Source organism: Callospermophilus lateralis, chromosome 17, assembly GCF_048772815.1.
Source record: "Callospermophilus lateralis isolate mCalLat2 chromosome 17, mCalLat2.hap1, whole genome shotgun sequence".
Classification (NCBI taxonomy): domain Eukaryota; kingdom Metazoa; phylum Chordata; class Mammalia; order Rodentia; family Sciuridae; genus Callospermophilus; species Callospermophilus lateralis.
In genome coordinates, this window is record NC_135321.1 from 7,412,230 (window position 1) to 7,429,346 (window position 17,117).

Sequence of the window (17,117 nt, forward strand, 5' to 3'; positions counted from 1 at the left end):
TCCACATGATCATCAACACTTTACACTGAGTCTTGACCTGAGGGGGAGACTTGTGGAGTCTATTCCTGTGCACTTTTATTTCTAGTATTTTAATGTGCCATTATCTGAACATGCCTTGGCAAAAATCAGGAATTAGAAATTAGACAAATATATAAAAAGAGAAAAGGAAGTAGACGCAACCCGACCTGTTCTTGGTCCACCAAGGAGAATGCCTCTTGTGGGAACTCTCATCTTTGGCTCAAAACCTCCCTCAGTCCTGATCAGGATTATTTGCCCTTGGGAATCTGGCTTCCGGTTAAAATAACTTAACAGTAAACTCAGAAAATTGACAAAGAAAGAAATCCCCTGTTTAGTAAGGTAAAGAAATATGTTATCCAGTATGAGATTACTTCATATTGCTCCTATAAACAAGGTGTATGTATCATGTGTATATATATATATAAGTTTATATATAAAAACTGTATCATAAGTAACATAGATGCATAACGTATGTGTTCTTACAGTAATGTAATGAAAGTGTTGCTTTAAGAAAGGTCATTGGTATCAAGAAACAATGAAAATATGACTTCTCAGTTGGGCTTGGGTCCTCGAGGCCCTCCCTTGTGGGTCTGGAACTTGCTAGGAGGACTCACAGGACCCAGCACTGGTGGGTTTCAGCAAAAGGATCCAAAGTCAGTGAAGGAGAAAGATGCACAGGGCCAAACGGGAAGGATTGACTGATACCCCAGAAGAAAAGCCCGTGCTTAGCATACACCAGACTGACGTGGAGACCCTCTAAGCACAATGAGCTCCGTCAGTCCAGCAGTGGTAGGAAGACACGATGAAGCCGGGTTCCCACGTGCCAGCCAAGGACCAGGCTTGTGAACAGGCTCTTCTGGGGACCGTACTCTGGGGCCGCTATAGGAAGTCTCCTATGGGTGCTGACTCACTAACGAAGTGGGCAAGACATGCCCAGTTCTTGACATTCTGACTTATGGTACATTTGAACAATGTGTGTTTACAAGCAACGAGGCGAGTGTGCAGAAAGCGTAAGACTAAGATGTACTTGGGCAAGAAGGTGAGACATCTCATATAATAGACTCAGTCATGAAATTTTTCTCAATGAATATACAAAATCAAAGATGTTTACCCTGCTTTTGTCCACGTGCTGACTTGAGCACCATGGAGCACCCATCTCATGGTACAGCGTGGTGACACGGATGGAGCCAAGATCGCTAATGCAGTCCTGCTGCCTTGTGGAGGTACAGCGTGGGCCCTTCTAGACGGTGTGCTTCTCGGCTGGCAGAGTTCCAAAGTGCTTGAGCTGGTTGGGAAACTGTTTTACAGCAAGAGAGGCAAACTGTTAAGAGAAATTGCACTTTAGGTTAGAAACCTGCTCCCTTTGGGTTGTTCAGTAATTATCGGATAATTATTTAGAGTCTCTGTTTCTTATGTTCCTCAGTTAAAATCTGACAACATTTTTCTTTTGGGAAAGAATATTTGTTATTTACTCAGAAGAAAGATTGGAGGTTGATGTCATGGTTTCTGAAAATCATTTATTCCCTACAACCTTCTTGCTATAAAACAGGCTAAAGTTTCTGAAATACAAAAAGCATAAAACTGATTTACACAAAGACAAGTGACCTTTGAAAACTTGGGATATCACCAGGCCCATATTCATCTGATGCATATTTCATTTTTGATGCAACGAACTTTGGGCTTTCGTTATTTCTAGTCTAAGATTGTTTTATGTTCATTGATGGACACTATCTCTTTCCTTCCCCAAGACCCGAATCTTACTGCAGGAACAAGCATCCTCCATCACATGACTAGTTCAACACAACATCTCAACACAAAACAAACGAGATTATTTATTTAACTCTAATTGGGAATGTGTGCATAGAAAATGTAAGTGTATATGTAATGTACACTATTAATAGTTTATGTTATGTGCTGTTTAAAATATTTAAAGGACGTCTGTGTGTTTTAGTTCAGTCCCCTAGTGACCCTTGGGTTTTATTTCATCGTCATCTCACAACTGCAAAGATAAAGAGACTGAATGTCCTTCAATGAGATCTTCCAAGGAAAGATTAGAAGACAGGACAAGGCCCCACGGCTTCCCTCCTCCGTGTCTGTGTTTCCAGCCAACGAAGTCTAACGGAGATGAAGTTTGGGTATTTTCCTGTATCATCCAGTGAGTTAGACTGGGAATGACCTTCTCCTGCACACTCTGTCAGCTCACACCTCTCCACCCTGCGCCCGCTCCGCTGGGTGCATTCCATCTGGACAGAGAATGAGAGCTAACATTTCTTTCTCTTCTTAATGAGGCAAGAAAAGAGTAGTTGTAACTGATATTTTCCAGGACTTATCAGGGCTGGTTAGAGCTTGGAATGCATGAGTTCTTCTGGCTTGTTTTCTGGTCCAGTTATTTAGGGTATTAGTTACTCGGTGTCTTCACTCCCTAACCCACCCGTCTCCAATAAAGGAGGAACCCCAGGCATTAGGGCTGCTCTGCCCGCCTGGCTCTGCAGGAAGGGCCCGGCAGCATTTCTATCATGAAGCATTTCTAAGGTTTATAACTCAGCCATAAATACTTGTCACCAACAGAAACTTAGCCTGGAGGGTCACAGGCCTGGAGTAAATTATTCATTTATAAATTTCACTGACTTGCTTTAAATTGTTTTAACTGTATTTATCTTTTGTGATGGGAGGAGAAATAATGGCTTTATGGTTCAAGACATTTTTGTCCCCCTATGAATCAACGAGCGTTGGGATGTAAGCAAAAAGTCAGCAAAAATGTGGCCACTGGAAACAGACAATGATTCTCCTTTCTTCAGAGAAGGGCTTGAGGGCCAGCATCATTCAACCAAAGCTCTATTAACAGAACTTGGGGGAGAAAGTGAACGCTATGCGCTATTAACTCCCCAAAGCATCCCTTCCTCTTTGCTTTTTCTTCTTCCACATGAGGACCAGCAAGCTGCATGGTCACCAGAGTCTGACAGGGCAGGCAGGGGTGGGAAATGGCTCTGCCTCGGATGGTCCATGTTCCCGCTCTGAGGGGCTGAATCTGCACCGCTCCTCCATGCTTTTACATTTATTTCTTAAGGGTAAATACTAGTTCCATGCCTTTTTAAGTCACATAGGACTTTTCAAAATAATATAAATTTCATTCTCTATCGGTATTACCAGTTAAATCGCCTTGAAATAGCATCCATGTAAATACTGAATGAATAAATGATCTGACTCCAGTGGTCACACATTGCTAGAAACAGTTAATAATAGGAAACATTTCAAATTGAAACATTTGAAATTTGGATTTATAACTGACCAGTTGTGATACAAATGGTCACACTTTCAACTACTTCTGAATTCATATAACTTAAAGCTTAATTAAAAATGTTGTCTGCATTCTTAAGCATTCTGTCTACTTCTAAGGAGTTCTACATCCTGCTCTATTAAAAACAGTCACTAAAGTTTGGTAGAATGTTCTGTTTTACACTCAGACCTTTAAAATTTTGTCCTGATTAAAAAAGCAAGATACCTTTTAGAAAAATTTGGAAATACCAAAAAGCCTAAAGAAAACAATTGCTTTAAAGTTTTTAAAAATTGTCAAAGATTAAATATAGTAAAGGTGTATAACATAATGGTTTGATACATGTCAATATTGTGTAATGATTACCATAATTTAATTAGCATATCCCTTACCACCCAAAAAAAATGCTGCACACTGGGTCCCCAACTTGCTCATCTTACCACTGAACGTCTGTACCCTCTAATATTTCCACCATCTCTGCACCCTCAGCTCCTGGAAACCACTGTTTTCCTATTATTGTTTTGGAAATTCTAGATGACACTACAGGTGAGATCATGTGGCGTTTGTCTTTCTATGTCTGGCTTATGTCACTTAGCATAATGTCCTCTAGGTCCATATATGTTGTCACAAGTCTCAGGATTTCATTGTCAAAAAACACAAATAATCCAAATGAAAAAAAATGGGCACTATACCTGAAAAACAAAGAAGACATAACACTGGCAATTAGATACATGAAAAAATGGTCAAGATCACTACTCATCAGGGAAAAGCAAATCAAAGCCACAGTGAGATAGATACCACCTCATCCAGTTAGGAGAGCTGCGATCAACAAGACCAGAGATCATCAATGTTGGTGAGAGTGTGGAAGAAAAGGAAGCCATCTACCTTGCTGGTGGGAATTTAAAGTGCAAAACCATTATGGAACATGGTATGGAGGGGCCTCAATAAAAATAGAACTACCGTATCACCAGAGCAATCGCTCTGTTGGGTGTAGCCACAAAGGAACACTGTCAGTGTCTTGAAGAGACATCTGTATCCCATGTTCATGCAGCATAATTCATGATGGTCAGCTAGTGGGTATAGCCTCTGTGCCCATCTACAGACAAGTGGATGAAGAACACATGGTTTATAGACACAATGAATAATATTCAGCTTATAGAAGAAGGAAATCCTGTCCTTGCAGCAACACTGATTAACCTGGAGGATATATGCCAAGTGAAGTGAGCCAGGCACAGAGAGAAAAATACTGCATGGTCGATCTTTTTTTCCATGTAGAATCTAGGTTAAACAAATTTAAAGCATAAAAAAGTTTATCATTTGTCATTGTAGTGAAGCTCCTAGATGACTGAGGGGGTCTAGACAGTGAGTTCTTGTCATGGAAAAACCTTTAGGTACATAGTGGCGTAGGAGGGAAGAGGTGGTCTGAGGACAGGATGGGCGAGAGTTGGTGGAGAAGCATGATTTTCCACTTGCGCTGGGTCCAGACCCCTGCAGTCACAGTCACAAGTCTTCCACTTTCCGTCTCAAGAGGGAGGGAAGCTGTTCTGTGCTCTAGCCCACGCCCTTCCTGTGTGGCAAGATGGGCAAATCTCCTGTCCCAAAGAAAGACCCAGTCTGCACATCAGTCATGGGCTTCTCCTCAGGGGAGGTGCCCCACAGGTGTTCTGTGGGTGGCGATGGGTGGGGTGTGCTGGGCCAGGAGGACCGGGCAGAAGGCTGAAATGGTATTTGACCTGTGTGGGCTCACGCTCCAGAGGTGACGTTGCTGTAGGATTAGTTCTGCATTCTTTGGAACGTCAGCTCATTAGAGTCCTACCACAGCTCCATGGTGTCATCAGAACCGAGTCATCGCCACCACTGGAATAAAGAGAGAGGCCCACGCAGGGAAGGTAGAGGACGCCTCTGCTGGAGGCCCTCAGCTTCACCGTGACAGGCCCAGGACGAGGCTCCAGACTCCTGCGCCACTTCAGTCCATTTCTGGGAAACTCGGAGTCGGAGTAACATGCTTTTCCTGACTTTTATCATCAACTCAAATGTAGTTGAAAATATTTTTAAACAAAATTCTGTGGGTTAACATCAAAGTTACATACTGTTGGGTGTTGAGCGTAATGAACACGTCAAACATAAAAATTGGCCTCCCTAAGTAGGCTATTTCAGTAGCTATTTTCTTCTACAGAAGATTTTGTGCATGTGATTGGGAGCTTTTGGGAGTGTGTGTTCTACAGATTCTATTTCTTATGTTGTCGAATCCAGCTTAACAAGGAACAGAGACAAACCTGTGAGGAGTCAGAAATATTAAGGAGGCTTTAAAAGAAAATTGTTTTTTTTTTCCCCTCAATCCAACCTATTTTTACTGTATTCTCTGTTCTTAATATTCCATCCTGATTGATATGCTCTTTCTTCATTTTCCAACCTTCCTTTTGTGGCCTTAGTTGGGTCCCTAATTTCTACTGTAATTTTGTTTTTTCTCTTAGGTAAAGCTGATAACCAGTATCTCCTCTTTGTGGCTGGAGGGGCAGTTCTGTTGTTTGTTGTGGCAATCATCACCATCACCATCTTTTCTTGTAACAGGTGAGTAGAACAAGTACCCCAATCTGCTTTGCCCTGAGTCCCTGCGATGTTACAGGTTCTCTATTAATAACCCCACAATTTGTCAAACGGTCTCAGCATCCACATGTATTTCTTTGAATAAGGCTCTTACTCAAGGGAGGAGGCGTTAACATTGGAAGCCAAAGCCAGAAAGTCACTCCCTGAGGGATGGGCGGAGCCGGCAGCCTGCCTGCCTGTTCCCCACCTCTCGTCCCCTCCTCCAAGGAAATAGCTGCCAGTGAAGGTGTGTGTGTGTGTGTGTGTGTGTGTGTGTGTGTGTGTGTGTGTGTGTAAGAAAGAGAGGATAATGCCTTAACTTAAGCATTCATCAGATATCTATTGTGCAAAGTGGTGAACGAGATGTAGGGAAGCTCCCGTTCTAATAAGCTGACAGTATAACTTAAAGTGGTGGCATACTTTCTGAACAGTGGTCTAGATGCTACTGTTAAGAATTACTGAGGAAGAAGAGCGGGAGGCTCACCCCAGAGTCAGTGGGCAGCCATCCTTAATCAGCAGCAGCTTCCTGCTACTCATGGTGTGGTGCAGGGGATTTTCTTAGCCGGCCCTTTCTTCTCCAGACTCTCCGTGTCTGCCGACCCATTTGCCTAGCACTGGTTGTCCTTCTAGAATCACACTGGGTTGGAATTATTCCTTATACTGTGGGCCAACAACAGTGGTTGGAGTGTGTGTTCTACAGATTCTACAGGAGTCTGTGGGCCAGGCTTGCTGAGGGATAAAGGGACCATGCTTTGCACATCTCTCTCTCTCACACAGGTCTGTAATGGCACAGATGTGCTTGTTGCTGTGCACATTTCCATCTCTGCTCCACTCCCACGTAATGTGCAGCTCCTTAACAGGGTCTCCAGGAGGTTTCTGCATCTCCTCTGCGTGTCCTTGACCTTTGCCTCTTCTGCCACACCCCTGCCCTCTCCAACCTGCCCTCCTGTTCTCAGACCATTCTCTCTAAACCATTCCTAGTTCCTCTTTTGTCCTCCTCCTGATTAACACTTTATTACCCTCCCAAAGCAACCAGAGTAGTCTTAACCTCATCAGCCCAGACACTGAAGGTGCTCTGCTCTCTGACTGCAATTTAATTTTTGTTCATAGTTTCTACCTTCTTTACTTTCTCTAAAATTCACAAATTTTTATTAAAACTATGACATTTATTCTTCGAGCACACCCACTCTCTTTCATTTGCTAGGCTCCCCAAATACAGTTTCCCTGTATTTGCCCTTAATCTTGTGCATTATAACAGGCAAGACACCAGTCCCCTCTGCGAGGGCTGATTTGAATCTCTGTCCTTGGGATAGACATGATGTCACCATCCAGAATCATCTTGCACTCCTATCTGCTACTCCTCACATCCTGCTTTGTGTTTTAATTGTATTCGGGCTTGTCTTCCCTACTGTGGTATTCATAATGGCAGGACTGTGTTTTGTTTATGTTTTAGTGTTTGATAGCATTCAGCAGCTAATCTTCCCAAGCAGTGGAGGGTCAGTGACCATCTGCCTAATTAAAGGGGAACAGGGCCAGTCCTTTCACCTTTCTCTGCATCGTGGCTGCCCTGAGTCTTTCCCTGACCAGAAATTAGCAAGTGGAGGCAGGGCCCGGGGTTAGTGTCCTAGAGGGTTTCTCTACTGCCTCACCTTGGCTGATGCAAATGCAGACAGGGCAGAGGGAGTCTGGGGGAATAGGCAGCGTGACCGAGAGAACGCGGGTGGACAGACCTCTGCAGGGTCACCGATGTTGGACAGGACAGGCTTTGCTTCATGAAAACACTTTGCTTTCACATGAGTAGTTAAACTGAACTGTGGAGTACACTGTCCCTCTTGGGTCAAGGCGATGGGAAGATTAGTGGACGCGAGTGTCTAATCAAGGGTGACCTCCACAAAGGAAAGGGCACGGTTCTTCCTGCCTGGTCTGGTCTCCCTTTGTGGCTGTTACTTTGGTTGGAAATGTTTTGGAAAATGACCCAAGGGTTTCACCAATGACCCCTGGACCCTGTCTGACCAACCATTTGAGATAATCCCTCAGCCTCAGATGTGCAAGTCTGACTTCAGAGGGGATGCCCAGTCACCTGCTCCACGGGCACTGGAAACGGTTCCTCTGTCCTGGGTTGGTAGGGGTCAGAACAGCAACAGTAAGAATGGAGCATGCTGGGGGTGCGCAGTGCGGGTGAGCACCAGGAGAGCCAGCTTGTGCTCTGGGCACGGACACCTGTGTCCTGGGAAGAGCTTGAATCCTTAGGGAAACGTCAGGCTCTTCTCTGCAGATTGCTGTCAGTGCTGTGCTTATGATGAAGGTGGCATCTGCTTTTCCTGCTTTTCCTGCCACCTTCCTGGTTTCAGCATTTCATCCCAAGGAGAAGCCTTAGTCCCCGGCAAATGGGAAAGCTGGTCAACTTAGATCAAATGGTGATGTTTACTACCTTTATTTTACAGACAGAGGACTGATCTTTTGAGATGCAAAACACTCAGCCACTAGATAGCAGAGCACAAGTTACACAGAGTCTGATTCCAAGCCCAACCTTCTCTTTCATTCATCAAGTTGCATGCTCCAGGCTTATTTCAACACACAGACACAGCGATCCATCTGGGAAAGTTAGCTGTATGTTACGGGATAGACTTGTGCACCATGGTTTAATTAAAGATCAAAGGTCCTAGACCTGTGCCTTGGCTTCCTCATCTGTAAACAAAAGGTAATAATAGTAGCCTTATGATAGATTCCTTTGAGGAATAAATCATGTAATTTATACAAAACACTTAGAAATGAAGTTTGCATGTAGTGAATTTACACAGAGAGTAAGTAAATTAAAGAATAATCAACATAAATAAGGATAATAATAAGTAAATTAATGTCTATAGAATAAGATGAAGACTGTTAACATAGTAGAATTTCCAAATTACTAGAAGAGATCATTAGAATCAATATCCACTTCTGAATAACCTTTCCTTGAAGAGTGACTATCATGTTTTCAAGAATTTTAATAAGGAATTGAGATCTCATCTTACAAAACACAGAACAAAATAAACCTCTCTATTTTTTTTTTTAAAGAAAGAGTGAGAAAGAGGGAGAGAGAGAGAATTTTAATATTTATTTTTTAGTATTTGGAGGACACAACATCTTTGTCTGTATGTGGTGCTGAGGATCGAACCCGGGCCGCACGCATGCCAGGCAAGCGCGCCACTGCTTGAGCCACATCCCCAGCCCCAAACCTCTATATTTTTGCATGGAATCCACCTCTTCCATTGTTCAACAGGAATCTTTGCTTTAGGGAGATGGAACAGAGGTTGACTTTCCCCAGAATAACTGTCTTCACACTTGGATATGTTATTTCTCCTTTGTTCAACTACAGTAGCCTCTTCTTTCCTTCTCTTGTGTTTGCTCTTTTAAGATTTCTCCAGAAGTTAGGTTTCATAAGCGTCATTGGAACTGTGGAGAGTTTGTGGAGTACTGTGGTTGCAGATGGTTGCTGGCCACATCAAAGTGACTCTGAGAGAAGGGAAGCCTCAGAGTTGGGTGGGAGGGTTGAGGGCTGATGCTACCTGCAACCAGCCATGTGACTCTGGGCAAGTCACCCTTCCTCTCTGCACCTCAGTTTCCTAACCTGTTAAGTTTAGAATTTTGATGAGATCTGAAGAAGATCATCCATACAGGTTATATAGAATAACACCTGGAAGATTTTATAACACTGAGCTCTGTTAGTGCAGTCACCTAAGAAGTTTCACTGTTGGCTTTCAAACATGTTTTAATCATGAAAATCTCTAAGTCCAAGATTCCATGGAGAAGGCTGGAAGCCCTTCTTACGTGGGTTATCAAGGAGAGTAATTACCATGGACACTGCTGGACAGCTACGGAGCTGTGTGCACCCTCCAGGGAATGTGGGAGAGGTGTGCAAAGTGAGTGTCAGTCACTAGAATGCTGGACAGATATGTGTGGAGCACCTGTGGCTGGTCACAAACACATATTCAGTAGGGCACGTGGGCTGGGGACACGCCGAGGGGTACCATGCTGGATTGCAGCATCTTGATGTTTCCTGTTGACTGTGTGTTTTAGAAGGAGGAGGAGACAGAAGTCCACCCCATTTAAAGAGTCCTGGGATACAAAGAGTAAGGTGAGTTCACCTGGAATTGTCATTTTCCTCCTCTTTCATGCTTTATAAATATCTTGTAAAGTCCGTCTATTTTGCAGTTATGGATCTTATTTTTTGTTTTATTTTTAATAACCTGGCAATGCAGTTGATAATTCAAATATTGATAATTCAAGTATCAGCTTATTTGAGGAAGCACTTACTCTCTGTATACTCTATTAATACCTTTTGACACCAAGTTTTTTTTATATCAATATGAATAAAGGAGCAATTACACTGACACAGTAAGAATCAACCCTGTGCATTACTGAAATCCGCACTAGTTTTCTAGGGCTACTATTACAAAGTACACAAGCTGGATAGTTTGAAACAGCACACACTTATTCCCTCATGACTCTGGAGGGTTGAAGTCCAGCAAGAGGTGTGAGAAGACTGGTTCCTTCCTGGGGTGAGATGGTTCCAAGCTTTTCTCCCAGCACCTCCTGGTGGTTGCCTGCCATCACTGGCTGCCCATGGCTTGTATACACATCCGATTCTGCCTGTCTTCACCTGGGGTCTCCCCTGTGTGTGTCTGTGCCTTTCCTCTTATAAAGAAACCAGTCATCTCGGAGTAAGGGGCAGCCTCCTACCCCAGTGCATCCTGATGTTCACGTCACTAATTTTATCTGCAAGTATCTTCTTTCCAAAGAAGGCCACATAATGATGTTTGCAGAAGGATGTGAGTTTTAGGGGGACCCTATTCAAACCAATAAAGAGCATAACATTATTTTGATGTCATAAAGATATTGTGATGATTAAATTAATCTAACCTACATTCAAGGCTCAGAAACAAAGCGTGCATATAAAAGGACATAATATATGATATTTGTTACTATTATTACCTTTAATTAATTATGAATTAATGAATGCTCAAATTACATTATAAACCTAAAGAACTTTCTTGTGGGTTTCAGGAGTCTGATGAACTATTAAAATTTCCATCTCGCTCTACTTTGCTACTGTGCTTATTGTTTGGTTAAAGTAATAGAAACTTTGGAGTTTGTAGATAACAGCGATGCTTAATTTCATGTTCATTGCCTCCAGCGTATGTCAGATATTGCTCTCTTGTGCACATATTATTCTGTTTGTTAAAACTCACAATCCAATGCTTGTGTTAGGATTTCACACACAGCATGAGGGTCTGATAAGGTAGGGCCTTGGGGAGGTTATTCATGGGTAGAATCAGTGCCCTTGTAAGAAGAGAGGCCGGAGCTCGCTTCCTCCTCTCTGCTTTCTGCACAAAAAGCCTGGACACAAGGAGAAGATGGCCACCCACAGATCAAGTAGGCAGCCCTCGCCACACATTTGGTCTTGGATTTCACAGCTCCAGAACTGCGAGAAATAAATGCTTGTTGTTTAAGACACTTAGTCTGTGCTGTTCTATTACAGCTTGCCTGAGTTGACAAAGGCAAACATTTTGTCAAGTGCTATCCAAAATCACATTGATTTCTTTTTGCTTTAATTATTTGCACTTGAATTCAACACGGCTAAAAAGTCAAGTACTTAAGCACCCAATATGGGTGCTTCAGACTTCTTAATAATCTGTCAACTTAAAATTTTCTGTTATTAAGCAGTTACTCTTTGCAAGTCAGATGTGTCTTTCTGACTGACTCACAGCTGGCTTCTTGGCACCAAATGCAGGCTCCAGTGGCACGGCTCCTCCAGCTGTTGCTTGGCACACAGTGGACGCGCCCGGCCAGGTCCACTTAGTGGCTTCTTTCTCTTGTTCCTAGCTATTTGCCTGCTACAGTCAATCCAAAGGAATATTTATTGTTATGAATTTTGAAGAAAGGAGGATGCTTTAGGACTATGTTAGGTATCCAGTTCTTCTAGGCTTTAGAATAATGGTATTTATTATATTGAGGACAATTTAAAACTTTGATAGTAAGAGGGACTGTGAGAGATGAAGGGGATAGACCTATTTGATTATTTTGCTATTCCTCACAGGTGATGTAAGTAACAAGGCACCTGGATTTTCCTTCTGCTTTCTTCTTGCAAACACCAAAATCATTCTAACTTTTGAAACCACTCACCAGAAGATCTCTCTTGCTTCTCTTTTCTCTCTCTCAATTTTGCTCTTTCTCACACCTGTATATTTTGTCACATGTGCACATTCATCTTGTCACATTTGCACATCACTTGATTAAAGTAGAGAATATTAATGGTTATGTACCATCAGCTTGAAGGAGAAAATTTGTTGCATAGTTCTTTCATTGTGTTCAGTTGATTATTGTTAAAGCTAGGACACTGTGTACTCTAAGAATAGTGATTAATTAAGGCATCATTCAGTAGACATTGATGGATGCCAACTATAGGGAAATACCAACCTACTTTTGCATCTATAAAGGAAATTCATAGCACAATACAGCATTAAAGATCTGGATTATGTTTATGCTTCATCGTATTCGGAATCCTATAAATCAAGAAAGTGATTTCTAACAGAAGTTCTATACAATGGAGGGAGTGTTTTAGAAATTACTTGTTGTGGAATTTTGGCCTACATTATGGTTCAATTGAGAGATTTATGTTGAATATCTTTACTAGCTGATGAAACACACTGAATGATTGATACCATTGCTGTTTATTTTGTAGGCAGCCAACAACTACAGAAGCCCCATCTCCCCATCTCAACCCATGGAAGACACAAGAGAAGACATTTATGTCAACTATCCTACCTTCTCTCGAAGACCAAAACCTAGAGTCTAAGCTTTTCTCTTGATATCAGCTAACTAATGATGACTATTAAATACATGGATCTTTATAATTTCTTCCTACCACCCAATGACTGTCTTGATTCCAGTTGACTAAACTTCTTTCATTGGTAGAGAAAACACTGCATGACCTAGAGAACATCCTGAACAGGAGTGCTTCAGGCCACCTGAGTCATGTTAGCTCATACATAAGGGAAACTTGCTGGATCACGCAACAGAGGAACAGGGCAGACCAGACTTGAGTGAGCTTTACTTACCAGGGCTCTAATGTTGTGTCTAGATTTAGACATGGCCCTAAGCTGGTTCAGATCCCCTCCCACAGCAGTAGATGCACTTGTCTGGCTTTGGCCTAACTCCCATGCTGGCTTTTCTGTGTGCTTTCAAGATGGCAGCCAACCACTGAAGTCATTTGTGACCCTGTTTGCATTGGATGAAGTGTTTGTTTTTTTAACACAGCAAACATATTTGATTATTTGCCTATCATTAAGCAGGCATTGTGGTCATTAAGGTGAGATAGCTTACCTTAATTAAGGATCACCTGTGAGAGCTGGAGGTGGGGACAAAGCGCATGAAGGGGCAATTCAGGGTATTAAAGAAGGAAAGGAACCAGGAAGCTGTGGTTGTTACTAAATGTTGACTGCAATGACATTTCACTAAAAAGTGAAACCAGATTAGTTCTCTCTCTCTCCTCTCTTCTAGAATCTTCTCTATCATCCATAGTCCAGAAAAATACCTGGCAGCAGAATGACTGAAGTCAGAGAAAGATAATGTGACAGGGTTACCATTTTCTTTTCTAATAGAAAATGAATTTATCTCTGAATTTATGTAGAATTCTTGCCACCATCCTGGGCCTAGCCTAATGAGCAAGTGTGATAGAGGGTCCAAGAATAAATAATGTAAATATTTTTAATATTGATTTTTTTTCTTTTTGCTACCTTTGAGAATTATTTTTAATATGCAAATTCTCTCAAAATGGCCAGGAACCTAGGCATTAAGTTCTCTAAAAATAATTTTGTGTGAAACTTGAATACATGAAGAGAGAACATGGTTGGAAGTGGTGCTATAGAGTTGTAGGGTAGAAATTTGAGCCTGGAGTTGGGAGAGTATGGAGAGGAAACAGGAAAGGAGGGAAAGTCATCGGGGAATGAAGTACAAAGGGAAATGTGGGCTTCACAGTTTGGACATTTACCCTCGTTTTTATTATCATTGCTTTAGAACTTCATATTTGCATTCATGAACCATTTCCATGAGTTTATCAGCATAACCCAGTGGAAAGGCCGTTCACCAGAAAACACTCTAGCATCACGTTTATCCAAGATGCTAGGGCCAAAGCCCTGAGTTCACATTGTGAACCAATTTAGCACCATTTATAAAATAAGCTGTTTCTTTTTTCTCAAAAAGTTTAAAATGATCTGGAAGATTCTAATAACCAACTTCTCATTGATTAATACAGGTGAGAAGTAAAATATTTCTACAGTCTTAACATGAAGGACTATAAATCCCTTCAAAAGAAAATAGCTACTGGAGTGACAGGCTTTCATGATGAACCACTTATGTGTGCTAGCCCCCAGGATATCTGAAACTCATCTCTGTCTCCCTATTTTTTAATTTTTTAAAAATATCACACTCAAAATATTTATGGGCAATATTTGCTTTCCTTTAAATTTTCTATTGCTGTGATCCAATGAACTTCTAGAATCTACTGCAGTGCTTCTGAGGGAAATTTCATATCTTCAGGGTTGGTTTACATATTATATTTTTCTAGATTCAAAGCACTAACTATGTTGTAAGATGCTGTTAGAAAAAGTCTCATTTGGGGTGGTAATCCCAATCCCAAATCCGGGACGATCCTGCCTATTGTTCTTGTTTGATGAAGTTATATGGTTACCTTAATTAGAACACTGTTTCCAGTTATTTCAGATTTTCCATTTGTTGGCCATGCAAATGTTTGCCTTCATTTATTGTATTTTGTTGTTCTGAATGAATAAAATGTAGTGCACCATGATCATCAGTTTCATTTGCTATCAAAGAAGAGTAGGGAAAAATATTTCTACAGAATAAAATTAACCTTCAGAGTTAAAAATGCAGAAATGAAGTTTTTATATTCTGAACAGTTTGTAACATCTATCTCAAAGCAACATTCTGTGTGTTTTATATGCAGTGGACCAAAGAACTATAGGAAGTTTTTTTTTTAATCCCTTTTCTCTCTCCTTCTTTATGGCTTGATAAACCTCCATTGTGTACACATAGGACATTTTCTTTATCCAATCATCTGCGGGCGCGCACCAACACTGGTTCCGTTGATTGGCTTTTCTGAATCTTGCTGCTATAAACACTGTGATGCATGCACAGCTGCAGTGTGCTGCTACCTTATACAAAGGAGTGGGATAGCAGGGTCAAATGGTCGTTTCATTCCTAGTCTTTTGAGGAATTTCTATAGAACTAGAAATATTCATAAAATTCATATGGAAAAACAGAAGACCAGAATTGCCAAACTAATACTAGCAATAATGGAGATGCTGGAGGCACCACAAAACTGATCTCAAGTTATGGTTCAGATCTATAGTAACAAAAGTAGCATGGTGTAGGCATAAAAACAGACATTAAAACCAAAGGACTAGAACAGAAGACACAGAGACAAATTCATATAGATACAGTCCCATGACAGGTGCCAAAAACATACACTGGAGAAAAGACAGCTTTTTAAACAAATGGTGCTGGGAACACTGGATATGCACATGAAGAAGAGTGAAACTGGATCCCTGCCTCTCAACCTGCACAAAAGTCCAAAAAAGTGCATCAGTGATGTAGGAATTAATGCAGAAACACTGAAACTGCTAGAAGAAAAAGGGTCAACACTCCAACATATTGGGGAAGGCACTGACTTCCTTACAAAGATTCCTAAATCTCAAGAAATAATACCAGGAATCAATAAGTGAGGTAGCATCAAATTAAAAAGCTTTTATATGCAAAATAAACCAGAGTGTAAAGAGAGAGCCTACAGAATAGGAGAAAATCCTTGATAGCTACTCTTCAATAGGGGATTAAGATCCAAAATAAATAAAGAACTAAGAAACTTAACACAAACAGCAATCCTCCCCCAAATAACCCAATCAATAAATAGACAAATGACCTCAAAAGACATTCTTCAGAAGAAAAAGTACAAATGGCCAACAAATATATGGAAAAATGTTCAGCGCCTCAGCAATCAGGGAACAGCCCATTCAGACTGCACTGAGATTTCGTCTCTCTCCAGTTACGACGGAAGCCGTCAACACAAACAATAATCAATGCTGTCAGATGTGTGGAGAAAAGGAATGTTCTTTCAATGTCGGTGGACGGCGTGTTAGGACCACCTTGGAATGGCTCAGGTATTGGACGCTCTGGTCAGGACACACACTTTCAGGGCTGATATGTCCCATGAGATAACCAACACCTTGCCACACGTATGTTCCTTTTCATGCTTGTTAAGCTCCTTGTTCTGGATCTCTGCCTTTTTATGAAAACAACGCAACTATTTCCTTTGGCTCATATTGATAGGGTATGTGTTTCTGCCACCCTTTAGTTTTAAATTATGTGAGTCTTGCTGCAGTCTGGCTGGGCACAAATCACAAGCCACTGAAGCAAGAAAAACTTTATTTCTGAACTCCACCAGCACACTCCACACATGCTCCCTGGGAACTCTCCCGAATGCCACGCAGCTCTTCCAGGAAACACCAACCGGAAATCCCTCCTCCGGCACTTCTCCAACCAATGCGAACTCTCCAGGAATCCCCGCGAGAACTCCAAAGTAGCGCGAGAACTCCAAAGTAGCAGGCCGAGGCGGACAGCAGGGATCTAATATACACAGCTTAAAATAACCATTATCATCTCAATGGCTTGCTGGCGTAACCTCTCAATACTCCATTCTGGCAAAAATGCCATGCGTCATTCGGACTCAACTATGGCTCTCAGCATCTCCCCCCTTCTGTTTAATTAAGCACCAAGCATGTGGCTTAGGGACCATGCCTGTTAGGCTGTCCAATATTACATATGGTCCTTACCCGTCATCAGATGAGCTGACCTCAAGGCGTCAGTCTCCTGTCTTAGGTTGGTACCACTGCAATTGAAACTTACCTGTCACTGACTACCAGTCCAGCCTACAGCCATACTTGTGGATAGGCCTTTGCACCAGTGGGGGGGTGAGGTTCTTTGTCTCACCTCTGTTGGCCCCCAAATTTTAGACCATCACTAGCAGAAGGGAGGAGGATGCAAAAATGCCAAGACACCAAGCCAATTGACGGCTCCTTTGGAAAAATTGTACCACCGGTGACGCCATCAGCAAAGATACCCCAGCACTACCACAATTCGGTGCACCAACAGATAGTTCACAATGCATACAAGTGATACATAGTCC

The 17,117-nt window shown here is 41.9% G+C and overlaps 1 protein-coding gene across 1 annotated transcript in view; it reads left to right on the top strand.

Moving 5' to 3' along the window:
- Cd226 (CD226 molecule) overlaps positions 1-12,716 on the top strand; it is a 59,581-nt gene extending 46,865 nt beyond the window's left edge. The window contains exons 4-6 of the mRNA XM_076837207.2: positions 5,767-5,863; positions 9,938-9,995; positions 12,603-12,716. Coding sequence (XP_076693322.2) covers positions 5,767-5,863; positions 9,938-9,995; positions 12,603-12,716 — 269 coding nt within the window. The remainder of the gene's footprint in view (positions 1-5,766; positions 5,864-9,937; positions 9,996-12,602) is intronic.
- The last annotated feature ends 4,401 nt before the right edge of the window (positions 12,717-17,117 follow it).